Source organism: Eumetopias jubatus, unplaced genomic scaffold, assembly GCF_037043125.1.
Source record: "Eumetopias jubatus isolate StellerSeaLion01/CBP00866 unplaced genomic scaffold, mEumJub1_p1.0 scaffold_1, whole genome shotgun sequence".
Classification (NCBI taxonomy): domain Eukaryota; kingdom Metazoa; phylum Chordata; class Mammalia; order Carnivora; family Otariidae; genus Eumetopias; species Eumetopias jubatus.
This window is the reverse complement of record NW_028274807.1, coordinates 153,563,845-153,589,014: the sequence shown is the minus strand read 5'-3', so window position 1 is coordinate 153,589,014 and position 25,170 is coordinate 153,563,845. Positions and strand designations below refer to the sequence as shown.

Here is a 25,170-nt window from a genome sequence, read left to right as displayed (position 1 = left end):
AGTAAGTTGATTAATTAAAAAAAAATTTTTTTTTAAAGATTTTATTTATTTATTTGAGAGAGAGGGAAAGAGAGCTTGCTCAAAGTGAGCAGTGGGGAGGGATTGAAGGGGAGGGAGAGGGACAAGCAGACTCCGTGCTGAGCATGGAGCCCAAAATGGGGGCCGCTCAGTCTCACGACCCTGAGATCATGACCTGAGCCGAAATCAAGAGTTGGATGCTTAACTGACTGAACCATCCAGGTGCCCCGAAAGTTGACTAATTTGAGTGAATTATGAGGGAACAGGATTAGTCGAAGCTGATCTGTGGTAGGAAAGGGAGGAGAGGGTATGGCTTTTATTTTCTGTGTTGATGGTGCTGATGGATAATGATAGATTTGTGATCTGCCTGAGTCTCAGGGTGCTTACTAAATATATTAAGTATTTTTTTGCTTTTCCTTTAAATAGCTTAGGGAAATGATTATATTTGTTTTTACCAATGACTTTCCTTTTGAGGGAGCAAGTGATTTTTAAGTTTTTCAGGTACATGTTACCTTGTGGTGTTTTAACTCCATAATGATCATTGAATAAAGTTATCTTGATACAAATACAGTGGATATAATGTAAACCCTCTGAAGAGGGGGTAGAAATACTACAAAGCCTTGGAAATAGAAGAGTAAGACACCATTTTAATTTGATTTAAAATGCTCTATTGAAATAGATAAGCTGAGAAAATTCTTCAAAGAGCCTTTGGAGACACTTCTAAGGGTTTCTGAAGTGATGCCTATATTTCTGAAGTGAATGTGCAAATCTAATCCTTCCATTTAAATAGGTTTCATATGTTTATTAAGTGACTGACTTTTCTCTAGGAATTGGGAGCATACGCATGATCATGAAACTTATAACTTGTTCCATTTAATTTTTGATGGCAAATGTTCTATAAAAATGATTTTGTTATTTTTTCTAGTTAGGTCATATTTAGTATAATTAAGTTGTTGAACCTCAGTGGTGTGACTGTCTCGGGCAGAGGATTTTAGTTCTTTAGCTTTAACGATGATTGACAAGTGAGCTTTAGATTTTGTTCCTCTTCAGATTAAAAAATCATTCCTGTTTATAATAGTATTTCTTCTTTGCTTACAGTTTTACAATGAGCTGACTGAAATCTTGGTCAGATTCCAGAACAAATGCAGTGATATAGTGTTTGCACGGAAGACAGAAAGAGATGAACTCTTAAAGTAAGTTTATTTTGTGTATCGAATTGTATTTTTCTTTTGAAAAGTTGTATGTGGAGACTTTGGGGTGAACTTGGCAGTATGAGGTAGCACTTTCCTTGCTTTCTCTTGGACATTACAAAGCAACAAGCAAGCTGCATGATCTGAGAATAAAAGATGAAAAGGAGCAGAAACTCCAGGTGTCAGAAGCACAGTGATGTCACTGAAATGCTAACAACAGTTCAGGGTGGCAGATCTCAGAAATGCCAATAAACATAAGTAGTTTACCTTGAAATGACAAATAGGTTCCTTCCATGTAAAACTAGAGGTACAGAATAAGGGGAAGACAGGGTGAATAGCTTAGAAAACATCAGCTATTGCCCTTCTGAAGGAGCCTGCTGAGAAAGCTGGACCAGTAGCACTGGACTCATTCTATGCTGAGTGACCGGTAGAGTTGACACAGCATTGGTACAAAGATACAGTATTTATTAAAAATGGTGAAAAAAATGAAGAAAATTTAATAAAACCTATTAGATGGAGAATATTCACCTGAATAATATTGTCACAGAACAGATGAAAATTCTGAATGAACATTTCATTATGAATTAAGAAAAAAAAAGGAGAAAAGGGTTAGGAAGCAATTACCCTGAGGAACACCATACACAGAAATGCCAGAACTCACGGAAGATGGTGAGAAAACAGGACATGATAAAATGTGAGGTTTTAGGATTCCAGGAAACAAGTAGAAGAGAGCAAAACCATCACAGAAACCATATGAAAAAGGGCGCCTGGGTGGCTCAGCTGGTTAAGCGGCTGCCTTCGGCTCGGGTCGTGGTCCCAGGGTCCTGGGATCGAGTCCCGCATCGGGCTCCCTGCTCGGCGGGGAGCCTGCTTCTCCCTCTGCCTCTGCCTGCCTCTCTGCCTACTTGTTCTCTCTCTCTTTGTGTCAAATAAACAAATAAAATCTTTAAAAAAAAAAACTGATGTCCACCAGTTTACTAAACAATATTATTAAAAAAAAAAAAAGAAACCATATGAAATGGGAAGGAGTAAAAAGGAGAATAGACAGTGAAGAAGACACAAGAGTACAGAGTAGAAAAGAGGAAATCAAAGAAAATGAAACCAAAGTAAAAAAAGAATTAAAAAGGATTAGAGAGAAGATGGGCAAAGAAGATCAAATATGCAAAATTGAATTCCCCTGAAAGAAGAGAAACCAAAACCATGAACAGAACAAATATTTAACAATATTACTCAAGAAGATTTTCCTAAAATAAGTGAAAGCTTGTTGAAAAGGTATATCTTACGGTCAGGAAAAATGAACAAGAACGGTCAACACCAAGGCATATAAATTATTAGCTTTAAAAGATAATGGCAGAATCCTTTAGGCAACTGGGCAAAAAGATCCAGTCCATTTATAAAAAGGTGAAAAAGTTTAGCTCATAGCACTGCGTGCTAGAGGAGAGTAGAGTGATTGCTACCGGAACTCAGGGAAAGCAAATATGAGCCAAGGATTTTATATCCAAACTGTCCTTTAGGTATATACAGAAACATATATTCATTAGTAATGAACATAAAGAACTCAGAGACTATTATATTCATGAATCTTTCTTGAACCCTTCAGCCAGCCTAACCATTATTCACCCCCCTGTTCACATTTAAACTGTTTTTCATAGAAGTTGTTGGAGAAATTATCAAAGAGCTGCCTCCCTCCACCTCCCAAGAAAGAGCAATGTTGTTTTTACAGTTCTTCTTTTAAACCTTTAAAAAGCAAATAAAGTACTTTTAAAATGGTTTTAGAAGTTAAAAAAAAAAATCCTCCAAGTTAGTTTTACTGATAAGAAAATCTGACAAAGATTAATGCAAACCAGTCTTCAGACTAGTTTCATTTATGAATATGGTTGCAAAAGTCCTGAATAAAATACTTACCAATGATACTAGTATGTTAGAAAAAGAACTGTGAACAAGGGGGATGGGGACGGGGTGGTTATTCCAGTAACGCAATGATTGGTAAAGGGAAGAAGATTCTTTTCATAGGTGAGGAAAAAGCAATTGAGAAAATAAGTCTTCCATTGTGGTTCATACATACAGTGGAATATTAGCCATCAGAAAAGCTACCATTTACATCGACATGGATGAAACTGGAGGGTATTATGCTAATTGAAATAAGTCAGTCAGATAAAGACAATTATCACATGGTTTCAGTCATATGTGGAACATAAGAAATAGCACAGAGGGTCACAGGGGAAGGGAGGGAAAACTGGGAATAAATCAGAGAGGGAGACGAACCATGAGAGACTGGACTCTGGGAAGCAAACTGCGGTTAGGGAGGTGAGTGGGAGGATGGGGTAACTGGGTGATGGACATTTAGGAGGCATGTGATGTGATATGATGTGATGAGCACTGGGTGTTACACACTAATGAATTATTGAACATTATATCAAAAACTAATATGTTGTTAGCTAATTGAATTTAAATAAAAGAAAATAAGTCTTTTAGTATTCAGTAAAATAGGAGTAGGTGGACACTTCCATAACACTGTGTGTGTGTGTGTACCGATCTGTTTATATCTGCACAAAACTTTAACATCATGGTTAATGGAGAAACAACATAAACATTCTTTCTAAAAGCAAGGACAAAATACCCACTATCAACACTATTATCTAATACCATATTGGCAGTATCAGCCAGCATGATTAGACAAAAGAATAAAATTAGAAATATAAAAATTGAAAAGAAGTTAAAATTTTCACTATTTATAAGACTTTATGATTGTACAACTTGAAAATCCAAGAGAATCAACCCCAAAACTCTGCAAATAATAGAATTATTACTGAAGACAATGGATTGTAAAGATAATTTATAGAAATTGGTAGCTTTCATATAAATAAATATAGGAGATATAATGGACGAAAAGACCTCACTTGCAATAGCAACTAAAACCATAAAATACATAGGAATAAATTTGCTGTCTATGAGACCTGTATGTAGAAAACTTTGAAACCCTGTTCAAGGGCACAGAGGAGGACTCGAATTTGAAATATGTGTCATGTTTTTGGGTAGGATGACTCAACTTCATAAAGATGTCATTTCTTACACATTCAACATAATTCAATTTCAAATAAATAAATAGATTTTAAAACTAGACAGGTTGATTCTAAAGCTCAGCTAGAACAACTGTCAAATCATTAGCCAGGAAAACAAAATAAAAAGAACAGTAAGGGAAACTAATTCTATCAGATACTAAAATATGTAATATTGTGTCTAATTAAAACATAGTGGTACTAGTACATGATTAGACAGACCGAAGACCAAATAGAAATAGACTCTAATACATTATGAATTTAGTGTAAAAAAGATCCTGAGCCAATCAGAAGATGTTAGAGACAACTGCCTCGTCATTTAGAAAACAAAGTTTTTATACCAGAATAAATTCCAAGTGGGTCAGACTTGAAATGTGTAGGGTAAAATGTAATGTTTAAAATAGAATATGAGAGAATTCCTTTAGAAAGCTGAAACGGGAAGAGTCTTTCTTACTCTCACTTAAAATCTAGAAGCCATTTTTCTAAAAGGAAAAGTTCATCATAACATAAGCTGAGTCTTTATGTAATAAGCTGGGGGAAAATATTTGAAACCTACTCACAAAGGTGAAAAGCAAATTTACTGGTTTATGAGGAACTAAATATTACTGAGGAAGAGAAAAAACTCGATGGAAAAGTTGGCAAAGGCTGTGAACAGAAATTTTGCAGATGAAGAAATGTAAGTGGTTCTTAAGCATTTATGAAAAAATACCTGTCTGGGAGACACCTGGTTGGGTCAGTAGGTAGAGCACACAACTTTTGATCTTGGGGTTGTGACTTCAAGGCCCAGTTGGCCTAGAGCTTACCTAAAAAAAAAAAAAAATTAGAAACCTGCCCTCATTCAATAAAATGTAAATACAAATTAAAACTACTCTGACATTTCTCAGGTTGGCAAAAATCTGGAAGTTTGAAAAGATGCTTTGTTGGACATGTAGGGGAACAGGTCTCATTCTGTGGCTATGAATGCGTGTTGGTGCAATCCTTCTGTGGGGCAGTTTTGCTCCAGAGGTCTGGATTACAAATCCACACATCTTTTAATCCAGCTAGTCTGGTTTTGAGATTTTATTCGGAGTATGTGTTAGCATGTGCTAGAAATGACATATTTATGACCTAATTCATTTCTGAGTTGCTTGTAGCAGTAAAAGAAACAAATATCCAGGGCTGGTGAAATAAATAAAGCTATATCTGTACAGCTTTTTTTTTTTTTTTAAAGCAGCTATTAAAGGATGTTTTCTATTTATTGATATGGAGAGATTTTGAAGATAGTTATGGTAAAGAAAAAAGGTACAGAACAGTGTAAAGTATGCTTTTTGTGTAAAAAGGAAGAAAATAAAATGTAGATTTGAATTGGTTTATGTGTCAGGAGATTCTGGACAGGGTCATAAGAATAGTGTGTATCTGGGGGTGTGAGTGGTGGAGAGGAAACTTGCAGATAGGGATCTTTCACTCACTTTTTAGTGTTTGAAGCAAGTGAACACATTACCTTTTCAGAAAGTTATGTGAAATTAAATAATTAATGGGACTTCATATGTTTTTATAGCCATATCCCAGTAGTCTGATTTTTATTTTTCAGGCTGTACAGCTGGCTTTTCAGATTCATTCCCTACTGCCCACGTTTTTTTTTTTTTTTTTTTTTTTCCCGTTTTTTTGAGCTGCAGAACCCTGTGTTCAAGCTTAGTCTTACAGAGAAGCCGGGTTTGTAAAACAGATAAAGATGGATCTGGCTCAGAGGCAAGTGGGGAGGGGCTTGGAGCAGGACCTTTTCCCCTCTTCCCTTTCCTTCATCTAAGCAAGCAGCTGCCATTGGGACAACTGTGCAGGACCCTTAAATTCTGTAGCTCAGGACCAAGTGAGAGCCAAAAAAGGTTTCTTTCTTTTTTCTTTTAAATTTTATTTATTTGACACAGAGCAAGCGAGAGAGCACAAGCAGGGGGAGCGGTAGGCAGAGGAAGAGGGGGAAGCAGTCTCCCTGCCAAGCAGAGAGCCCAATGCGGGACTCGATCCCAGGACCCTGGAATCATGACCCAAGCTGAAGGCAGCCGCCCAACCAACTGAGCCACCCGGGCACCCCCAAAAAAGGTTTCTAAGTTTAAATTGGAGGTTGGCAAACTAAGTGCCCAGGTTAAGTTGAGCCTGCTGCTTAATTTTGTCAAGTCAAGTTTTACCGGAACACAGCCATGTTCTTCATGTTGTACGTATTATCTATGGCTGGCTTTGCACTGACAACAGGAGTCTTGAGTGTTGCGACAGAGACCCTATATCCTATAAAGCCTAAAATACTTGCTATCTGGCTCTTTACACAAAAAATTTTGCCAACCCCCAGTTGAAATCATTTTGTTGCCCCTGATAATTTACTTTCTAGTTGTATGTACTGTTTTTCCACTTAAATCTTTAGTGTAAAATAGGTTAACATAACTATTTTTAGAATTGTGTAGTATAATACAGGTTCATGGCTTAGGAATCTCTAGCTTTAAAATTATGTTTGTTACTATTTGCTTGTGTATTTCTATATTTATACTATAAACAAAATCAGTTCTGAGACATTCATCAACTTGTCAATGGTTTTAGCTTGGTGATTAAAAGGTACACGAAGGATGGAAAGGTAGGCCAGATAGACATACATTAGCTTTTAAAAATCTGAGGGTTTACTTTGTTAAAATCACTCTGAATATCAAGGGCCCAAATTCCTTAAAACATGTTTACTGACCATAAAATAAAAACAAAACAAAAGTATACATAAGGGGCGCCTGGGTGGCTCAGTGGGTTGAGCGTCTGCCTTCAGCTCAGGTTGTGATTCCAGGGTCCTGGGATCGAGCCGCAGGTCAGCTTCCTGCTCAGTGGGTCATCTGCTTCTCTCTCTCCCTCTGCCGCTCCCCCTGCTTATGCTCTCTCTCGCTCCCTCTCTCTCTCAAAATCTTTAAGAAAATATACATAAGTGTACATCTTACTGAATTTTCACAAACAATACAGTCATGCATTGAACACTTGGGTCAGTTCACAGAACATTCTCAGCACCACAGAAGGATCATCCATGCATCTACTCAGTCATTAACTGCTTTCCCCAGGGCAACCATTATCCTTACTGTGAGAGTGTGGACTAGTTTCTCCTGTTTTGCACTGTGTATCAGTGGAATCACATGTACTCTTTTGTAATTGGTTTACAGTCAGCATTGTATTTGTGAGGCTCATCCATAGAGTTGTATGTAGTTGTAGATATCTCATTTTCATATTTGGGTATATTTCATTGTGTGAATATGTTATGCATGTATTCTTCTGTTGAGTATTTGAGTAGTGTGTAGTTTTGGCCACTATACCATGACTAGTGTGAGCATGGATGTTCTAAAACATAACTCTCCAGTTTTGCTGGTATCAGTGAAAGAATAGAAACAAACCAAATGTCCAGGGATGGTGAAATAAATAAAGCTTCGTCCGTGGGTGAAAGTACTATGCAGCCACATACACAATTTAAAATTTCCAGTAGCCACATTTTAAAAGTTAAATTTTCAAAAATATATTTTGTTGCGGCACCTGTGTAGCTCATTTGGTTAAACGTCTGCATCGGGCTCAGGTCATGATCCCGGGATTCTGGGATCGAGCCCCACATCGAGTTCCCTGCTCGGCGGGGAGCCTGCTTCTCCCTCTCCCTCTGCCTGCCGCTCCCCCTGCTTGTGTGCACTCTCTCTCTCTCTCACTGTCTCTCTCTGTCAAATAAATAAAATCTTAAGAAAAAAACCTCCAAAAAACAAAAATATATTTTGTTTAGGCTGGCATATCCAAAATATTATAATTTAAACATAAAATCGTAAAAGTTATGTATGACATATTTTACTTTTTTTTCAGAGTAGTCTTAGAAATTTGGTGTGTAATTTCCACTTACAGCACATCTCAGTTCACACTAGTCACATTTCAGGTGTTTAATAGCCATATGGGCTAGTTCTAGATTCTGCTTTTGGTGAGCACATATATGCATAGTGCTGTTGGATATATATCTAATAGTGAAATTGCTAGGTGAGGGGGTATATGTATATTGAGCTTTAGTTGAAACTGCCGGTTTCCAAAGTGGTTGTACTAATTTATATTTCTACTAGCAGTGTATTAGAGTTGGTTGCTCTGTATTTTTGCCATTAGCTGTTCTGGTGGATGTGTTATTTTATTGTGGTTTTAATTTTCATTTTCCTCATGACTAATATGTCTTCTTTATATTAAAGTGTGCAAAAAAGAATAAATACTTTACCCTGAACTTTACCTTCTTTTCACTAATGATTTAAAACTAATGTCAGTAATGATGGTTGTTGGCATTGAGATACTGGTGGGATTTTATTCATATGTTTTTGCTTTTTTATGTTATTAGTCTCATGATTTAATAGCTTTGAGTTATATAATTACTAGGAAGTGGCTAGAAAATTCTACTTGTCCTGTAAGTGTGTTATTTATTGCAACTATCTCTGGAATTTATCAAAGGTAAAAAAGCATTATGTTAAGGCTTTATAATATAATTACATATATTAGCTATTGCATTTGTAATATACTCAAATATCTAATTAATTGTAATTATATAAACCATTATAATAAATGAAGTATTACATATTAAATATAATTACATATATTTAGTATATATGAAATATACACATAAGTATTTCAGAATGACCTTTTTGGATTTTAATGTTGATTAAAAACTTCTAATTTATGTTGTAAGCAGTTATTACAAACTTACAAACATTAAGAAGTATTTTTGGCTTTTTTTTTTTAAGATTTTATTTATTTACTAGAGAAAGATCACAGAGGGAGAGGGAGGTGGGGTGGGGGTGGGGGGAGAAACGACTCGCCACTGAGTGGAGAGCCTGATGCGGAGCTCGATCCCATGACCCTGGAATCATGACCTGAGCTGAAGGCAGACGTTTAATTGACAGAGCCACCCAGGTGCCCCGTATTTTTGGTTTCTTGATGAGTGTGTATTAGCTTTCTTTATATAGAGAGTGACTAATTTATATTCCAACTGGGACCCTTTTTTGAGAGTGAAAGTGTGGTCGGGGTGACTCTGGGAGTTGCAGTTAATTGTTACGTCAGGACAACAGGTGCTGTTGCAAACATGGTGGGGCTTGCCGTATTTACTTCTCTGTGTATATGACTCGGTGCAGGTAGAAGTTGATCAATACCATGTGTTTCATAGAGTGCATTTTACGTTAGGGTTTTGGTTAGTTGAGATTTTGGGATGGATTGCAATTTACTGTTGGAGTGGACCTTAAATTATTTTCCTAAATTTTAGTACTTATCCTTTCAACAATCTATCATGCATTTACCTTACAGATTTTGAGGTATCTTTTAACATAAAATATCTAGTGCTGCATTTCTTTGAATATCTTCAGAAAATTTTCATCAAGAAATTTGCATAATGGTTTGATTGGTTAGCTTTCTCACCTTTTGTTTTGTTTTCTATAAACACTGGTATGAAACAGCTAGCTGACTGTGAGCAGTTGTGGTTACGAGTTTCCCATCTAGAGGATGACTTCTTAATAGAGAGTGGGCAGTCTTTTAGGACTACCTGCTCAGTTTGACATGTTCCTTACTCTAGCTATAACTGATCCCTGATCGTTTCCTAGTCTTCAGAAATAGAAAAAGAACTAACTTCATTTCATTAAATAGTAGGAAAAAAGATTTGTTAGTTCTAGTTAAGAACAAAAATGTAGTATATTTTAAAATACCATCATTGTTCTGAGTTTATTTTCTGTTTCATATATGAAGAGAAGAAAAATTTTAAAAAGACCTGGTATTTACCTCACACCAGTCAGAATGGCTAAAATTAACCAGTCAGGAAATGACAGATGTTGGTGAGGATGCAGAGAAAGGGGAACCCTCCTACACTGTTGGTGGGAATGCAAACTGGTACAGCCTGGAAATGCAAACTGGTACAGCCACTCCAGAAAACAGTATGGAGGTTCCTCAAAATGTTGAAAATAGAGCTGTCCTATGACCCAGCAATTGTTCTACTAGGTATTTATCCCAAAGATACAAATGTAGTGATCTGAAGGGGCACCTGCACCCCAGTGTTTATAGCAGCAGTGCCCACAATAGCCAAACTATGGAAAGAGCTCAGATGTCCATCGACAGATGAATGGATAAAGAAGATGTGTGTGTGTGTATATGTGTGTGTACACACACACACACACACACACACACACACAATGGAATATTATGCAGCCATCAAAAAATGAAATCTTGGCATTTGCAATGACGTGGATGGAACTAGACGGTATTATGCTAAGTGAAATAAGTCAATCAGAAAGACAATTATCATATCATATTATCTTATTATCAAAGACAGTTACCAACAGACCAATTATCATAATCTCCAAATTCATGTGGAATTTAAACAAAATCATATGACAATTGTCATGTGGAATTTAAACAAAACAGAGGATCATAGGGGAAGGGAGGGGAAAATAAAACAAGATGAAATCACAGAGGGAGGCAAATCGTAAGGGACTCTTAATCATAGGAAACAAACTGAGGGTTGCTGGCAGGGAGGGGGGTGGGAGGATGGAGTAACTTGGGTGATGGACAATACAGAGGGCACATGACATGATGAGCACTGGGTATTATACAAGACTGATGAATCACTGAACTCTACCCCTGATAGTAATAATACACTATATGTTAATTAATTGAATTTAAATTAAAAAAACTGTGAAAAAAAAGGCCTTTTTATATGTGTTGTTTTTTTAAGTTATGTTAATTCCTAACATTTTTGTCTTTAATAAGGGACTTGCAGCAAAGCATTGCCAGGGAACCTAGTGCTCCTTCAATTCCTACACCTGCATATCAGTCTTCTCCAGCTGTGGGGCATGTGTCAGCCCCTCCTACGCCAGCACCAAGAACCATGCCGGTCAGTAAGCAACGGTGGTTTTTTTGTTTTTTTCTTTTAAAGATTTTATTTATTTATTTGACAGAGAAACAGCGAGAGAGGGAACATAAGCAGGGGCAGTGGGAGAGGGGGAAGCAGGCTTCCCGCTGAGCAGGGAGCCCAATGCGGGGCTCAATCCCAGGACGCTGGGACCATGACCTGAGCCAAAGGCAGCTGCTTAACGACTGAGCCACCCAGGTGCCCCGCAACCACGGTTTTTAAATGGAAGTTTTACATAAGTGACTGCTTTTTTGTCGTAAAGGATAAAACAGTCTTTACATTGTAAAGATCTGGTGGTTGCCAGTTTTCATCAGGTGACCAGCCTTTTGATGTTTTACAATACAAAGAATTCAGCATCACTCATGAATTCTTGCCAGAAAAGGTTTAACTTGAATCTAATCAAGTCTTAGAACCAACTCTCAGTTTATAGCAAATACAGTGTTATAAAACAAGAAGTTTAATTCTGCCATTAGGAAACAATTGGACAAATCCAGAACTGGAACATTCTTGAGACACTTTGTCTTTCCTAAAAGTGAATGTCATGGAAAGAAAAAAAATAGGTGTGGGGCATTCTGGTTTAAAAGAGAGGAAAGAGGAGGGAAGAGCAAGATGGCAGAGGAATAGGAGACCTACATTTCGTCTGGTCCCAGGAATTCAGCTAGATAGGGATCAAACCATTCTGAACACCTACGAACTCAACAGGAGATCGAAGAAAAGAATAGCAGCAACTTTCTGAACAGAAAAGCGACCACTTTCTGGAAGGTAGGACGTGCGGAGAAGTGAATCCGAGGCGATATTCGGGAGGATAGACGGCGGGGGAGGAGGCCTTTGTCATCCGCTACTGGCAAGTGATAGAGCTGTGCAGCACAAAATTGGAACTTTTAGAAGTCGGCTCTGCTGAGGGACGTCGCTCCAGTGGTTAAGCTGGGGGTGGAACCCTCGCTGGGACAGTGTGGTCTCAGGACCCTCGGGGTCACAGAAAGACTGGGGATGCCTGAGTGCGGCAGAGCGCCTAGGTATCGGAGCAGGGAAGCCGGCTGCAGAGATGGAGCCGAGGAACGGGCTCTCAGCTCGGGGTTGCTATAAACCATGATCCGTGGCAGTCGGACCACTGCTCTTCCAGCAGGGACCCAACAAGCGGCAGATCCAGGGAGATTCCCCTCCGTCCCCTGGGGGGAGCGGCGCAGGAGCGCACCACAGGAATCTGCTGGGTTTGGAGACTCCACACGGGGTCAGGTGTCAGAGATAGAAACGCTCTGTCACAGGCCGGGTGAGCACGGAGGGTGGCCGGAGACCGGGGAGACAGGAGCGATTGACTGCTTTTCTCTGGGGGCTCACTGAGGAGTGGGGCCCCAAGTTCTCGGCTCCTCCGGGGCAGAGATTGGGGGATTTCCATTTGCACTCTCATCCTCCAAAGCTGTACAGAAAGCTTGCAGGGAAAACAAAAGCTCCCGAGAGCAAACCCGAGCAGATTACTTAGCCCGGACCTGGCAAGGGTGGGGCAATTCCGCCTCTGGCAAAGACATTTGGGAACCACTGCAACAGGCCTCTCCCCCAGAAGATCAGCAGGAACAGCCAGCCAAGACCAAGTTTACTGATCAGTGAGAATGGGAGAATGCCAGCACTAGGGGAATACAGCACATAGAATTCATGCCTTTTTTTCCCCCATGATTCTTTAGTCTTTCAAAGTTAATTTTTTAAACTTTCTTTATTTTTTTCTATTTTTTTAAAATTTTTCTTTTTCCCTTTTTTAACCAACATCTTATCAATTCCTTTTATAAAATTTTTAAAAATTTTCATTTTTAGAGTCATAGTCTATCCCTTCATTGTAGTTAACCTTATTTTTTGTATATATATAAGTTCTCTCCTTAAAATTTTGGGATACAGTTTCTTCTAACAGACCAAAATATACCTTTAATCTCTAGTGTATGGCTTTGTTCTGGTCTCCTGCCTGATCACATTCCCCCCCCTTTTTTATTTCTTTTGTTTTTTTAAAATTTTTCCTCTTTCTTTATTCAACCAACTTCTTATCAATTCCTTTTATAAAATCTTTTATAATTTCCATCTTTACAGTCATATTCCATCCCTTCATTGTATTTACGCTTATTTTTGTACATATATGTTTTTCTTTCCTTAAAATTTTGGGAGGCAGTTTCTTCTAAAAGACCAAAATACACCCAAAATCTAGTGTGTGGTCGCTCTGATCTATCCACCAGCCTGATCATATTCTTTTTTCTGTTCCTTCCTTCCCCCCCGCTTTTGGGTCTCTTCTGATTTGTTTAGTGTATATTTTTCTGGGGCCGATGTTACCTTCTTAGCATTTTGTTCTCTCATTCATCTATTCTCTGGACAAAATGACAACAGAAAAACTGACCTTAAAAGAACAAGAGGCAGTACCGACTGCCAGGGACCCTATCAATACGGACATTAGTAGGATGTTGGAACTAGAGTTCAGAATGATGATTATAAAGGTACTAGCTGGGCTTGAAAAAAGCATGGAAGATACTAGGGAAACCCTTTCTGGAGAAATAAAAGAACTAAAATCTAACCAAGTCGAAATAAAAAAGGCTATTAATGAGGTGCAATCAAAAATGGAGGCTTTAACTGCTAGGATAAATGAGGCAGAAGAGAGAATTAGTGATATAGAAGACCAAATGATGGAGAATAAAGCTGAGAAAAGAGAGAGAAACAAATACTGGATCACGAGGGCAGAATTCGAGAGAGAAGTGATACTGTAAGACGAAACAATATTAGAATAATTGGGATCCCAGAAGAAGAAGAGAGGGGCAGAAGGTATATTGGGGCAAATTATAGTGGAGAACTTCCCTAATTTGGGGAAAGAAACAGGCATCAAAATCCAGAAGGCACAGAGAACACCCCCCTCAAAATCAATAAAAACAGGTCAACACCCAACATCTAACAGTAAAACTTAACGAGTCTCAGAGACAAAGAGAAAACCCTGAAAGCAGCTCGGGAGAAGAGATCTGTAACCTACAATGGTAGAAACATTAGATTGCCAACAGACCTATCCACAGAGACCTGGCAGGCCAGAAAGGACTGGCAAGATATATTCAGAGCACTAAATGAGAAAAATATGCAGCCAAGAATACTATATCCAGCTAGGCTGTCATTGAAAATAGAAGGAGAGATAAAAAGCTTCCAGGACAAACAAAAATTAAGGAATTTGCAAACACGAAACCAGCGCTACAAGAAATATTGAAAGGGTTCCTCTAAGCAAAGAGGAAGCCTAAAAGTAACATAGACCAGAAAGGAACACAGACAGTGTACGGTAACAGTCACCTTACAGGCAATACAATGGCACTAAATTCATATCTTTCCATAGTTACCCCGAATGTAATGGGCTGAATGCCCCAATCAAAGGACACAGGCTATCAGATTGGATTAAAAAAAAAAAAAAAAAGACCCATCGATATGCTGTCTGCAAGAGACTCATTTTAGACCCAGAGATACCCCCAGATTGAAAGTGAGGGGGTGGAAAACCATTTACCATGCTAATGGACACCAAAAGAAAGCTGGGGTGGCAATCCTTATGTCAGACAAATTAGATTTTAAACCAAAGACTATAATATAAGAAAAGAGGAAGGACACTATATCCTACTTAAAGGGTCTATCCAACAAGAAGATCTAACAATTGTAAATATCTATGCCCCTAACATGGGAGCAGCCAGTCATATAAGCCAATTAACAAAATCAAAGAAACACATCAACGACAATACAATAATAGTAGGGGACTTTAACACCCCCCTCATGGAAACGGACAGATCATCTAAGCAAAAGATCAACAAGGAAATAAAGGCTTTAAATGACACGCTGGACCAGATGGGACTTGACAGATATATTCAGAACATTCCATCCCAAAGCAACAGAATACACATTCTTCTCTAGTGCCCATGGAACATTCTCCAGAATAGATCACATCTCACATCCTAGGTCACAAATCAGGTCTCAACCAGTACCAAAAGATTGGGATCATTCCCTGCAAATTTTCAGACCACAATGCTTTGAAACTAGAACTCAATCACAAGAGGAAAGTCGGAAAGAACTACGTGGAGGCTGAAGAGCATCCTACTAAAGAATGAATGGGTCAACCAGGAAAATTAAAGAAGAATTAAAAAAAATTCATGGAAACCAATGAAAATGAAAACACAAGTGTTCAAAATCTTTGGGATGCGGCAAAGGCGGTCCTAAGAGGAAAGTATATAGCAATACAAGCCTTTCTCAAGAAACAAGAAAGGTCTCCAATACCCAACCTAACCCTACACCTAAAGGAGATGGAGAAAGAACAGCAAATAAGGCCTAAGCCCAGCAGGAGAAGAGAAATAATAAAGAGCAGAGCACAAATCAATGAAATAGATTCAAAAGAACAGTAGAACAGATCAACGAAGCTAGAAGCTGGTTCTTTGAAAGAATTAGTAAGATTGATAAACCCCTGGCCAGACTTACCAAAAAGAAAAGAGAAACGACCCAAATAAATAAAATCACGAATGAAAGAGGAGAGATCACAACCAGCACCAAAGAAATATAAACAACTATAAGAACATATCATGAGCAACTATATGCCAACAAATTAAGACAATCTGGAAGAAATGGATGCATTCCTAGAGACCTATAAACTACCAAAACTGAACCAGGAAGAAAGAGAAAACGTGAACAGACCCATAACCAGTAAGGAAATGGAAGCAGTCATCCCAAATCTCCCAACAAACAAGAGCCCAGGGCCAGATGGCTTCCCAAGGGAATTCTACCAAACATTTAAAGAAGAATTAATACCCATGCTTCTGAAACTGTTCCAAAAAATAGAAATGGAAGGAAAACTTCCAAACTCATTTTATGAGGCCAGCATTACCTTGATCCCAAAACCAAAGACCCCATCAAAAAGAACTACAGAACAATATCCCTGATGAACATGGGTGCAAAAATTCTCACCAAAATACTAGCCAGTAGGATTCAACAGTACGTTGAAAGTATTATTCATCACAACCAAGTGCGCGATTATTCCTGGGCTGCAAGGTTGGTTCAACATCCGCAAATCAATCAGTGTGATAGAATACATTAATAAAAGAAAGAACAAGATCCGTATGATCCTCTCAATAGATGCAGAAAAAGCATTTGACAAAGTACAGCATCCTTTCTTGATTAAAACTCTTCAGAGTGTAGGGATAGAGGGTACATACCTCAATATCATAAAAACCATCTATGAAAAACCCACAGCGAATATCATTCTGAATCGGGAAAAACTGAGAGCTTTTCCCCTAAGGTCAGGAACATGGCAGGGATGTCCACTATCACCACTGCTATTCCACATAGTACTAGAAGTCCTAGCCACAGCAATCAGACCACAAAAAGAAATAAAAGGCATCCGAATCGGCAAAGAAGAAGTCAAACTCTCACTCTTTGCAGATGATATGATACTGTATGTGGAAAACCCAAAAGACTCCACCCCAAAACTGCTAGAGCTCATACAGGCATTCAGTAAAGTGGCAGGATATAAAATCAATCCACAGAAATCAGTGGCATTTCTGTACACCAACAACAAAACAGAAGAAAGAGAAATTAAGGAGTCGATCCCATTTACAATTGCACCCAAAACCGTAAGATACCTAGGAATAAATCTAACCAAAGAGGCAAAGAATCTGTATTCAGAACACTATAGAATACTCATGAAAGAAATTGAGGAAGACACAAAGAAATGGAAGAACGTTCCGTGCTCATGGATTGGAAGAACAAATATTGTGAACATGTCTATGCTACCAGAGCAGTCTGCACATTTAATGCAATCCCTGTCAAAATACCATCAACTTTTTTCAAAGAGATGGAACAAATAATCCTAAAATTTGTATGGAACCAGAAAAGACCCCGAATAGCCAGAGGAATGTTGAAATAGAAAAGCAAAGCTGGTGGCATCACAATTCCGGACTTCAAGCTCTATTACAAAGCTGTCATCATCAAGACAGTATAGTACTGGCAAAACAAGACACATAGATCAGTGGTACAGAACAGAGAACCCAGAAATGGACCCTCAACTCTATGGTCAACTAATCTTCGACAAGGCAAGAAAGAATGTCCAATGGAGAAAAGACAGTCTCTTCAACAAATGGTAGTGGGAGAATCGGACAGCCACAGGCAGAAGAATGAAACTGGACCATTTCCTTACACCACACACAAAAACAGACTCGAAATGGATGAAAGACCTAAATGTGAGACAGGAATCCATCAGAATCCTAGAGGAGAACACAGGCAGCAATGTTTTCCACCTCAGCCGCAGCAACTTTTTCCTAGACACATCGCCAAAGGCAAGGGAAGCAAGGGTAAAAGTGAACTATTGGAAATTCATCAAGATAAAAACCTTTTGCACAGCAAAGGACACAGTCAACAAACCCAAAAGACAACTGACAGAATGGGAGAAGATATTTGCAAACGGCGTGTCAGATAAAGGGCTAGTATCCAAAATCTATAAAGAACTTAACACCCAAAGAACAACTAATCCAGTGTAGAAATGAGCAGAAGACACGAACAGACATTTCTGCAAAGACATCCAAATGGCCAACAGACACATCCAAATGGCCAACAATTATGTGCTCCACATAACTCGGCATCAGGGAAATCCAAATCAAAACCTCAATGAGATACCACCTCACACCAGTCAGAATGGCTAAAATTAATAAGTCAGGAAACGACAGATGTTGGTGACGATGCAGAGAAAGGGGAACCCTTCTACACTGTTGGTGGGAATGCAAGCTGGTGCAACCACTCTGAAAAACAGTACGGAGGTTCCTCAAAAAGTCAAAAATAGAGCTACCCTCTGACCCAGCAATTGCACTACTGGGTATTTACCGCAAAGATACAAATTTAGTGATCCGAAGGAGTACATGCACCCCAATATTTATAGCATCAATGTCCACAATAACCAAACCAATGAAAGAGCCAAGAAGTCCATCAACAGATGAATGGATAAAGATGTGGTGTGTATGTATGTACATATACACACACACACAAGGGAATATTATGCAGCCGTAAAAAAACACGAAATCTTGCCATTTGCAATGACGTGGATGGAACTAGAGGCCTTTATGCTAAGCGAAAATGGTCTCTCAGAGAAAGACAATTATCATATGATCTCACTGATATGAGGAATTTGAGAAACAAGACAGAGGATAATAGGGGAAGGGAGGAAAAAATGAAACAAGATGAAACCATAGAGGGAGCCAAGCTCTAAGACCCTCTTAATCAGTAAACAAACCGAGGGTTGCTGCAGTGGTGGGCAGTGGCAGGAATGGGGTGGCTGGGTGATGGACATTGGGGAGGGTATATGCTATGGTGAGTGCTGTGAATTGTGTAAGACTGATGAATCACAAACCTGTATCTCTGAAACAAATAATACATTATATGTTAAAAAAAGAAGTAGGAAGGGAAAAATGAAGGGGGGGAAATCGGAGGGGGAGACGAACCATGAGAGACTATGGATTCTGAGAAACAAACAGGGTTTTAGAGGGGAGTGGGTGTGAGGGGATGGGTTTGCCCAGTGATGGGTATTAAGGAGGGCACATATTGCATGAAGTACTGGGTATTATATGTAAACAATGAATCATGGATCACTACATCAAAAACTAATGTTGTAATGTATGGTGACTAACAGAACATAATAAAATAAAATTAGAAAAATAAAAGAGGAAAGATTCATAATAATAATGCAATACACGAACCTCGATTCGATCTTGGTTCATAAAAACTTAAGAGCTTTTTTTGGTGATAAATAGGGAAACTTGAATGTAGAGTGGATACTCAATGACATTAGGAAATAATTGTTTATTTCCTTAGGGTGAAGTGGTATTGTGATTATGTAGGGCTTGTATGCTACAGTCTTTCGGGCTGGTGTCATGAAGTTTGCAGTTGACTTTCACATGGTTCTGCAAATATTTAGATAGATAAATACATGGATTTAGCTATATAGATAAAGCAAATATGGCCAAATGTTAATAATTGCTGAATTTAATTGGTAAATATGTGCTTGTTTATTATACTATTCTCATAAGTTTTCAAATATTTGAAAATGTTTGCATAAAAAGTGTTGTGGCCAGGAGGAGATCACAATAGTAGCCTGTACCTGACTTGCTCCTTCCTCCCTTCTCAAATGTCTAACCATTGATGGGAGCAGTAATGAGCTACAGTAAATGATTAAGTATTAGGCGTCAGGAATAGAGCAGTAGCTGTGCAGTTTCCATGAATTGGAGAATTATTCCTCAGCTGTGATACATTTCTAGAGCAATAAGTCAACATTTAAAAATGGAAATTAGAAATATATTTGGTTGGATTATAGAGTTTCTCATATGCCCTCATTTATTTTAACTGACAGTAATTTGACAGAAACATGAAACCTTTTGTAGTCAGTGTTGACTTTTTCTTACAGCCTGCTAAGCCCCAGCCCCCAGCCCGGCCTCCACCTCCTGTGCTTCCGGCACATCGAGCTCCTCCTGCCACTGCTCCAGCTGCCGTGGGGACTGGCACCGCCCCGCCCGCTCCGTCCCACACCCCTGGCCCAGCAGCTCCCCCGCCACAGGCCCAGGGACCCCCATATCCTACCTATCCAGGATACCCCGGGTAAGGCTGCACCTGAGCATCTGAATGCATTGGCTCATGTTTCTAGCTCCGGTTATCCTTTTAAAAACAGGGTCACCTTCCTCTGCATGGTGGTGTCCTGAATGAATAAGCTACATTGTCAGCTTACACAGAAGTGAAACTAATGTTATAGGCACTTACTTGAGCAATCGAATGGCTATTTCCTAGGCTTATTTATGTTTTTAGTTTTTGATGCTGGGTTCATCTTAAATAGATCTTGTCTGTATGGAATGTAGACTGTTTCCTTGGTTGTCTTTATTTTGGTGATAAACGGATAGGCATCTTTTCTGAACTTAGCAAGACTGATAAGGCCTTGTTTATGTACCTGTACTTTGAAATATTGGCATTCTGACAGACTGTTGAACACAACTCTAATTATGGCATGTGCTTTCTTAAAGAACAGCTTTCTTTGTGATAATTTTTAATCTTAAAAATCGAGACATTTGACTACCTCTTAAGATGTGCTCCAAAGTTTGCTTTGTAAGTACATTCCATTTTCCAAATACTAAAACTTCGTTAACGTTGAATTTATGTGCGTTACAGTGAGTATTGAATCTTGTGAATTAGGAATGTACTTAGGTTGCTACATTAAAATGAAAGGTCTCCATTTTTATTCCTTATTAATAGTTGAATATTTAGTCTTATTTCTGTCAGCAGTATTATTTTCTGGATAGCATTAAACACTCAATATTCTTTTATCTCAAATATTAACAGGATAGGAACACTTTTCTCTAATAAGTACCTTGAAATAGCTGTTTTTTTCTCTCTACCGTTCTCTGCTAGGCTGAGAAATAGAGAAAAATGACTTTCTTGAAAAAACTTGGTTTTAGAATAACTTACGTTTCATTTTTCAGTATTTGATTTACCAATCCTTTTTTTGTTTGTTTGTTTTCTTTTCATCAGGTATTGCCAAATGCCCATGCCCATGGGCTATAATCCTTACGCATACGGCCAGTATAATATGCCATATCCGCCAGTGTATCACCAGAGCCCTGGACAGGCTCCATACCCAGGACCCCAGCAGCCTTCATACCCCTTCCCTCAGCCCCCACAGCAGTCTTACTATCCACAGCAGTAATATGTCAGCTCAGAAGCTCAGCTGGTTCAGTTCAAAGGGAAAGAAGTACCAATCCTGCAATAAGTGTACTAAACTCTATGCTCTGGTTAATATAACGTATTCTGTTGTACTGAACGCAGTGTATAATTTCTGTCTGTGGCTGAAAGCTAAAAAACTGTGCCCCAGTTCTACATTTGATTGCACACTGAGAGATGCTGCTGTTGCAGTATAAACACTAAATAGGTATACTAGGATTTGAAATAAATTACATTTCAGTTCATAAAAGTTGAAAATGAGAAATTAAACCCACAAGTGAAACGTTTGAAATTATTATACTTATGTCTACATAAGATGTGGTTGGGACAACAGATACTTATTTATAATGATGGTTTAAGTACTGATATTCAAGAAAACGAAGTTTTCTTTCTCTTTTGGTTTATCAATTTGGTTTAATTTCCATTATACTATTTTGCATAATCAAAGCATTGTAAATCATAATTTAAAAATAAATTACTTAAGAACAGTTGTCATTGTTATGTTTTGTCATTGATTCTCATTATTGTCTAATTTCTTTCTGGTATTAGTCTCTCATTTTATATGTACGTAAGTTAAACAGATAACTGTGTTTAAGTGCATGATTAGTGCAAGTTTTAATAGTCAGGTTTTTAGGAAAACCAAAAGAATAGTACTGTAATTTATCTTTCATATGCTGATTAGTAAATTAATTTTGACATTTATTTTGAAAAGTCCTATAATGTGGAAGAAACACAAGTGCTACCAAAGATTCTTCAAATAAATACACAAATAAATATGTATATTTAAAGTTTTATTATTAGCCTCTCCAAGAAATTGATACAAATTCTGATAATTCCCTTTTTTTCATAAACTGGTAAAAATAAATACATATCATTGACAGTATTGTCTAAGGTAATGGGATCGTTTAAAGAAAATTTACTGGACCCTTCTATTCCTTTTTTCTACCTTACTGTCTTAACTTAGTAACATTTAATGCACAATGTATATGAATAGATCTAAGCCCTTTCATTTTTATGCTCCTAAAAAATTAGACTATTTTATAATTCAGGGAGCATACAAAACAGTTGTTGGGAGCATATGCCAATTCTGGAGTAGGCTGTATATTTAATATTAAGCTCTGCTGTTAGGATAATTAATCACTGTATAAATCTCAGTAAAAATAGTGAGACATGCATCATGGAGTGAGTAAATGAGAAAAGAATGAGTTGTCTAATAGTGGGATCTGTTTTGTATGAGGTTCATTTCTGAACACATCAGGCATATGAGCAGATTTCCAATGAATCTGTTTATGTTTATTTTCTAAGTTTTGATGCTCACCTTTTCTTGCATTATTGTTATATTTAAATGATAACTGTCATTTGGTCCACTGTTCTTTCATTGACAGTTTGGGTTTATATTTTAAATGTTGGACTGAAGGTGTGATTGTAAAAGGGAGTGCATTGGTTAAAAAATACATGTACATTAAAAAAATCTTACTCTGTTGTTGTGTGTAGAAAACATGAAGGCATGTTACTTTAATATAAATGACCTTTCCATGGAATATTGAAATTGGTTTAAAGTCCAATAGTTAAAACCTTGGCAAAAGTAGTTTTTCACATATCACTAAATTTTATTAATGTGGAATCATCAAAATATGACATAGGCTTGTTTGACTCTTATGTAAAAGGCATTAAAGTTCTACATTCTTATTACTCATGGTATCCTATACTAACATGAGGTACTCAGAGTTAAGGGTATTCCAAATTGCTAGTTTATTCTTACTAATGCAGAAAAAAACAAAAGCAAATTGGCCTGAATATTCTCTTGGGGAAAGAAGACACTAAGAAGAGTAAGAGCATCATGGGGCAAAAGAGGTTATAAGGCCACTTAGCCCATTCCCTGTGCTAAGCTACGCCTGCTCCCAGAGAGCCACAGGAAAATTGTTCAGAAACTGTTAGAAAGGAGGCTCCAAAGCCCCAAGTGGCAGTCTCTTCCAGCAAGCCTGACTCGCTCAAAGCCCTTTTTTTATGCAGTAATGCAGACCCATTCCTTTGGTCAGTTCACTCATCCTTTAGGTAATTGAGGATACTCTTTTTGGTCGCCCGTGTCTGGGTACAGATGACTAAATTTCTGCAGCCCTTCATTGCTGGGGCTGTCTTCATAGCCTTTCTAATTTCATTAGGGTAGCTCATGGAAGTTTCTGTTACATCTATTTTGCATTCTAACAAACAAGGAAGCCCCACTGGGATTATTTTTGTTACCGAACTTTTTTGTCCTTCGCTTAACTTCCTATATTCCACAAGATACCCTAAAACGTTGTTATGGACAATGCTATTTTTCTAGAGGTAGGAAAGTGTCCACTCTGGTTCAGGTATGTTGTTACTTATGTTTATAATTAGGCTTTTTGATTATTTTCCTAAACTAAAGAAACCATCCCAGACCATTTATGTTTAGGTTTGGAATACTGTTTTTAAATGGACTGCAAGTAATGAAGCTTTGCATGGAGGAGCTAGTCAGAAGTGGGGAAAAGCCTCACTTCTCTTATTTCTTGTTCCTAATTGGAGACAAATGGTTTGACTTCTCAGTCTGGTGTAAAGTATTGGTCTACTCCTATCCTTTGGTCTTTATTCTCAGTTAAGAAAAACAGTTCCATGTCACTGCAAACCAGTCAATCTTTGTGAGACATTCCCGTACCCATACCCCCAGCTTCTTTGCAATTTATAATCTCTCCTTCCCCAAATGTAAGTAGTTAACAGAAAAAAAGAACAGGATCTCACAGAACCTTCTGTCCCTGACTTCTGTCCCAGTCAGCAGCCTTTCTAGTTAAAACAGATTTTAAAAATGTTTCCCATTAGAGCTTTACAAAGTTTGCAAAAGTGCTTTATACACATTTTCTAATTTCATAAACATGATAAAATGCAGTTTGTTAAGTAGGTTTCAGTTTGCTAATGGGGATTTTTTTTTCTTTTAATCAGTATATCTTGAAGAATCTTGCTACAACCTAGTGGCATCTCTTTCTCTTTGTAAACACTTCTGCAATTATTAGTTGATTCGCAGTACAGTAGAACAGCATACAAAGTAGGGAAAAACTGCTATAGTGTTGCAATTACTAGTTTAAAAATAGACTGTAGAACTAAATGGTTGATTATAAGATTTACATGGAAGAGCTAAGAAGGAAAAATTATATTTTTAAAGAAAAAGAGAATATTCAGGCTTTATTTCTGGTATGAAGTTTATATTTTTAAAAAAAATCCTATATTATCACACCAGAGATTTTAGATTCTTTTCTGGTTACAAACATTGCTGGTAGTTGGATTATATTTTTATTGTATTCATTTCTCTTAGGGGGAAAATTGTAAAGCAAAAAGGTTCCAGATGAATGTATCCTAGAAATAAAAGTTGAAAGATTCTTACTTCCTTGGAGTATGAATTCTTTTTTGAAGTGTTTATCCTTCAGCTTTATAGTTTCTGCAGTTTATTTGATAAATGGTGGTTTGGGAAATAAAATTACCACTTTGACTAAGTACATGAGACAGTGTTTAAATGTTTTCTTACAGTGGTCAGCCCCATACTTGATCATGGACGGACCATGTTTTTCATTACTTGTGATGGGCAGCCCCAGTTCTTTAAGATGAAGAATCTTTTCAAGTAATTTTTTTGGGGGGGGGTTAGTTTTTGGAAGTGTGTAGTGTGTTACTCGGTTGGTTAGGAAAGGGGAGATGGTGAAATGTGTTCATCTTTTATTTTTAAATTTTTTGAAATGTGTTCATGTTTTAAAACATGTATTTTCTTTCTACTTCTTCCATGTTTTAAGGTCAGATGCAACTGTTTTATTATGTAGCTCACAATGCACAATTTATCAGAAAATGAGTCGATGCTGTATGTCTTCCAAATTTGTTGAAGCTGAACAAACTGGCTCCAAGAGTCAGTCAGTAGTCTGGATCCCTATTATATAAATTTTAAATGTATCAGTTGGGCATAGTCAAATCTTACTTTTGTTTTCACTCATCTGGCATCTGGGTTGGAGAGCACAGAGTTCACACTAGGGGCTTGGACACCTAGATGTCTACAGTGAGAGGCCAGTGGGGGGTCTCAGGGCCCCTGCCTGGTGTTTGGGTTGTGCTGCAGCCTAAAGGGAAAGGAGCAGCTTCGTGTTGCTTGGGCGGCTTTAGCATATACTACAGCATGGCACCTGGGGCTGGCTTAGGAACTGCGGGGAGCAGGCGGTTTCAACTTGCCTAGAGCCTGTGCACTGGAGAGCCTCAGGCCACTGCCAACCAATGTCCCCATTGGCTG

General features: G+C 38.0%; 1 protein-coding gene across 2 annotated transcripts in view; it reads left to right on the top strand.

Annotated features, from left to right (window-relative positions):
- PDCD6IP (programmed cell death 6 interacting protein) overlaps positions 1-24,287 on the top strand; it is an 85,959-nt gene extending 61,672 nt beyond the window's left edge. For both annotated transcript variants that reach the window (XM_028107041.2, XM_028107040.2), the window contains exons 15-18: positions 1,117-1,211; positions 11,024-11,147; positions 19,594-19,784; positions 20,706-24,287. In XM_028107041.2, the coding sequence (XP_027962842.1) occupies positions 1,117-1,211; positions 11,024-11,147; positions 19,594-19,784; positions 20,706-20,880 (585 nt within the window). In that variant the 3' untranslated portion in view covers positions 20,881-24,287. The remainder of the gene's footprint in view (positions 1-1,116; positions 1,212-11,023; positions 11,148-19,593; positions 19,785-20,705) is intronic.
- Positions 24,288-25,170: the final 883 nt, after the last annotated feature.